Raw genomic sequence first — 5,000 nt, 5'->3', positions numbered from 1 at the left:
CACCAATGTTTCGTGCTTCTTCACCCTTCACCCATTCGCCTTTATGAGAATGCAGTGCCCATATTGGTCGCACCAGCATCACCCTTAAAAAAAAAAAAAAAAAAATCTCAAAACCAAAATTTCTTAAAGAACGAATACGGAAAGTAAAAACTGCGTCGCCCACTGTCGCTCCCCAATACATCGCTTGGACCAAGGAAAACATTCCTGACACACTCGACCCACGGACGAAGCAGCCAACCACCCAACCAGCCCTCGTTAACAGCAAAACATGGCTTAATCTCTCGCCCCCCCTCCCTTCCCCTCTCCCTCCCTCCCTCCATCCCTCCCTCCATCCATCCCCTCCTTTCAGCTGGAAGAAAAGCATTCCCTTGATCCCCACTTACCCCCCTCCCTCCCTCTCCCCCTCCCGCCTCTTGCCTCCCCTCCCTTTCCCCCCTCCCGAATCCTGCCTCCCCTCACTCGCTCCCTCCACCCGCTTCCCTCCATCACTCCCTCTATCCCTACCTCCCTCCATCTGGGATCAAAACATTTCCTTTACTCCTCCCTTCCATTCCCTTCCTCCCTCCCTCACTCCCTTCCTCCCTCCCCCTCCCTCCCTCCCTCCCTACCTTCCTCCCTTCCTCCCTCCCTCCCTCCCTCCCTCCCTTCACCACTCCCTGTTGATGGAAGTAGAGCTTTCATGTAACCACTCCTTACCCATCTATCCCCCCCCTCTCTCTCTCTCTCTCTCTCTCTCTCTCTCTCTCTCTCTCTCTCTCTCTCTCTCTCTCTCTCTCTCTCTCTCTCTCTCTCTCTCTCTCTCTCTCTCTTTCTCTCTCTCTCTCTCTCTCTCTCTCTCTCTCTCTCTCTCTCTCTCTCTCTCTCCCTCTCCCTCTCTCTCTCTCCCTCTCTCTCTCACCCCCTTCCTTCCCCTCCCGTTCCCTTACCCCCCGCTCCCTCCCGCAACCCTCCGACCACCATTACGAATATTAAAACCTTCTACCACTCTCATCCCCTCCCTCCATCCTCGCTCCTCACTCTCTCTTCTATTCCTCTTCCTCCTCCTTCTCCTCTCCCTCCCTCTCCCAACTCCCATCTCCCCACTCCCTCCTCTCACTCCCTTTCCTCTTCACTCCCTTTCCTCTTCATTCCCTCCTTCCTACATACTCCCCTATCTGTTCCCTCCCACTTCCTCCCTCTCTCCCTCCCTCCCTCCCTCATCCTCTTCCTCTTCCTCCCACATTTTCTCATTCCCTCTTTGCCTCATCCTTCTTCCCTTCCCTCGCCTCCTACACCTTCTCCCCCCTTTCTCTCTCTCTCTCTCTCTCTCTCTCTCTCTCTCTCTCTCTCTCTCTCTCTCTCTCTCTCTCTCTCTCTCTCTCTCAGCAGGCAAGCAAGCAAGCAAAATGCACTTCGTAAGCTGTGGAACTGTCCGGGTGGGAGGGGGAGGGGGAGGGGGGTTACCAGGGGAGGGCAGAGGGGATATTTATAGTTATGCGTGTGTGTGTGTGCGTGCGTGCGTGCTTGTGTGTGTGTGTTGTGTATATCCGTATGTTGTATGTGTGCGTTCGTATGATCTCGGTTCTGTTAGGAGATTGCGTGCGTGCGTGCGTGCGTGCGTGCGTGCGTGCTGCCAGGACCACGCTCCTCCTCCTCCTCTTCCCCTCTTCCTCCCCTCTTCTCGCCGGCCGGCTCCCCTCGCCTCCCCAAAATCTCCCCTTCCTTCCTTCCTTCCTTCCTTCCGTCCTCCCGTCGGAGCTGTCCCCTTCTCTTATCCTCGTCCTCTTCATCCTCCTCTTCCTCTTCCTCCTCCTCTTCCTCTTCCTCTTCCTCCTACTCCCCTTCCTCCTCCTCTTCCTCCTCCTACTTCCCCAACTACTCCTATCCCTCCTCCTACTACTACGCCCCCCTACTCCTCCTCCTCCTCCTCCTCCTCCTCCTTCCACTTCTTCTCACCCACTACTCCTCCTCCTACTCCTCCCCCTCCCTCCCCCCCTACTTCCCCTCTCCTCACCCCTCCGTTCCGCTTCCCCCAACCCTTAACCCCTCCTCCCTTTCCCCTCCCTCCCGTCCCGTCCCGTCCCTTGTGTCCTCCCCTCTCGTTATGCACTCCTCCTCCTCCTCCTCCTCCTCTTCACACTTTCCTAGCATTTCCTCCTCTTCAGAAGATCCTCCTTGTCCTCCTCCTTCTTATCACCCACTCCTCCTCCCTCTTCCCTCCTCCTCCTCCTCCTCCTCCCCCCATTTTTTTCTTGCTCTCATGACCCCCCCCCCCACACACACACTTTCTCTTTCTCCCCACCTTTGACGGCTCATAGAAGTTCTCTAGGGAAATGGTGGTGTATAACTCAGAAGGGCAGATATCAGTGACCGGGTTGGGGGCGTGGGGGGAAGGGGAGTTTTTTTTTTTTTTGTTTTTTTTTTTTTTTTTTTTTTTTTTTTTTTTTTTTTTGACATCGTGGGGCGTACGTGTTGGGGCACCAGAACAACAACCCGTGTCAGAGTCTTCGAACCCAACAACCGAAATCCATTTTCTCCTCCCAGCAGATTTGCGAAGGTCAGTATTCAGCGGCTAGAAACACTGAGAACCTAGTGTCTAAAGCTGTGAAGGAACACTAGAAAAAACATTCTAGGAGACAACGGAAAGAACTCTAAGAGGAAAGGAAATTCTAGGGATGAAACTACTCTAGGATTGAGGAGATTATAGAGAGCGAAGGAGATGACCTAAGAACTAGGAGTGAGAGAACATAGAGCGAAGGAATTCTAGGAGTGACGGACTTCTAGGAGCAGAGAAACTAGATGTGAAGGAACTAACGATAAAAGAATTCTAGGACTGAAAGTACTAAGAGTGAGAGAAGTAAAAGATAGAGGAGCTAAGAGAAGAGGACCCAAGATTAAGTGCTGTTGAACTCTAGGAACAACTATGAATATTGTCAAGGGTATCAAGAGCAGTGAGCAGAAGCAAGGCGAGTAGTTACAAAGAGAGGAGGGACAAAGAGCACTTACCAAGAGCAGAAACGAGAGGGAGAGCCACGTTCGTGGCTCAGCAAGCAGCAGCAACATGTGTGTCATCGAAGGTAAGTAATCGTGTATTCATATGCAAAGTATTAAGGGGTTACCAAGAGAGGTTACCAAATTACCAAAAAAGGTTACCACATTATTTACATTCATTTAATATTTCTATCGTCGGAGGCCCCTCTCCGATGAATAAAATCGCCTGGCTGCAACTCAAAGTTGACTTGGAACTCACATTCGGCAGTGAAAGGGTTGTCATCGGAGTCTGTATGACGTCATGTCGTCCTCAGGTGATGTCATCATTAAGCCACGCCCACCAGCGTAGGCATAGGGAGATTGTATGGACGAGTATGGTCAGCTGTCACTCCTTATTCTTCAAGTAATATTCTCTCTCTCTCTCTCTTTCTCTTTCTCTTTCTCTCTCTCTCTCTCTCTCTCTCTCTCTCTCTCTCTCTCTCTCTCTCTCTCTCTCTCTCTCTCTCTCTCTCTCTCTCTCTCTCTCTCTCTCTCTCTCTCTCTCTCTCTCTCTCTCTCTCTCTCTCTCTCTCTCTCTCTCTCTCTCTCTCTCTCTCTCTCTCTCTCTCTCTCTCTCTCTCTCTCTCTCTCTCTCTCTCTCTTTAACTGAAGCGTCGCAACCGTTCATGTAGAATGCATGCATTTGGAATAATCTTTTCTTATTGCCAGTAAGGGAGGTATTTTGGTGATTTACGATGACAGGCCGCTCCTCCACAGCCGATGTCATTGTGGATGCGGTCACTGGGGGTCGACTGGAGTGCCACGAGCAATCTATATTTAGTGCCAACAGTGCCAGGTCATTGTGGGGACGCTACAGTGCCATCTTGGCACCCGGGACTTGCCAGGGCTTGGATTCTTATTCTACATCTCCCTTTATCACATCATTTCCTTTTATGTCGTCGTCGTCGTCGTCGTCGTCGTCACTTCTTTCTCCTCGTCCTCCTCCTCTTCTTCTTCTTCTTCTTCTTCTTCTTCTTCTTCTTCTTCTTCTTCTTCTTCTTCTTCTTCTCCTTCTCCTGTTTGTTCTTCTTCCTCTCCACCTTCTGCTTCTTCTTCTCCTTCTTTTTCTTTTCTTCTTATTTTTTCTTTTTCTTCTCTCCTCCTCCTTCTCTTCCTCCTCCTCCTCTTTCCTCTTCTCTTTATTTTCTTCTTCCTGTGCTCATCTTTGTCGGGATCTTTGTCCCTGACCCCTTCTTCGCCCTTTCTTTCTCTCTTTTCTTCTCTTTCTCCTTCTCTTCCTTCATCATCATCACCACCTTCCCCATCATCTCTTCTTTCGCCGGTTGCGTCTCGTCCTTATAATCACTCGATGCACAGACTCGAAGTCCACGCAACTCGAACTAGAGGCGAAGAGCGTTGGGGAGGGAGGGAAGGGAAGGGGGGTTCTTGGGGGGTGATAGTGGGGGGATGGGGGGTTCTTGGGTGATGGTAGGGGGGAGGGGGGGCTCCGAGGTCGATGCCCATGGCACCGCTAACCGCATAGATTCTTGCCCGTCATGATGCCATTATGGTCCCTGCGTCTTTTCTTCGTTGATTAACATTCTCGGCACACTATATAACGCAAACACACACACACACACACACACACACACACACACACACACACACACACACACACACACACACACACACACACATGCACAAATAATTACTCATGAATACTCCCTCGTGCTCATACATGACATAAATACATGATATTCATACATACGCAGTATACATTCATACATACGCAGTATACATTTGTACACGTGCGCACGTACGAATAGACACTGACATAAAAACAGAGGCGGTAGGCAGACAACATAGACAGACAGTACAGACACACATACACGCGCGCACATACACACACAAGCTCACACACACACACACACACACACACACACACACACACACACACACACACACACACACACACACACACACACACAAGCACACACACACAAGCACGCACACACACAAGCACACACACACACACACACACACACACACAC

General features: G+C 50.7%; 1 protein-coding gene across 5 annotated transcripts in view; it reads left to right on the top strand.

The window, feature by feature from the left end:
* LOC143026340 (uncharacterized) overlaps nt 1–5,000 on the top strand; it is a 275,611-nt gene that overhangs the window by 224,458 nt on the left and 46,153 nt on the right. Inside the window, exon 1 of one of the 5 annotated variants that reach the window (XM_076186560.1) lies at nt 2,875–3,056. The exons of the other annotated variants lie outside the window; for them this stretch is intronic. Within the exon in view, the coding sequence (XP_076042675.1) occupies nt 3,041–3,056 (16 nt within the window). The 5' untranslated portion in view covers nt 2,875–3,040. Of the gene's footprint in view, nt 1–2,874; nt 3,057–5,000 lie in introns of those variants that run through there. 5 annotated transcript variants of the gene reach the window in all.

Source organism: Oratosquilla oratoria, chromosome 6 (assembly GCF_046742065.1).
Source record: "Oratosquilla oratoria isolate Oo_2021 chromosome 6, ASM4674206v1, whole genome shotgun sequence".
Taxonomy (NCBI): Eukaryota; Metazoa; Arthropoda; class Malacostraca; order Stomatopoda; family Squillidae; genus Oratosquilla; species Oratosquilla oratoria.
The sequence above is the reverse complement of the archived record's forward strand: the minus strand, read 5'-3'. Positions and strand labels throughout refer to the sequence as shown.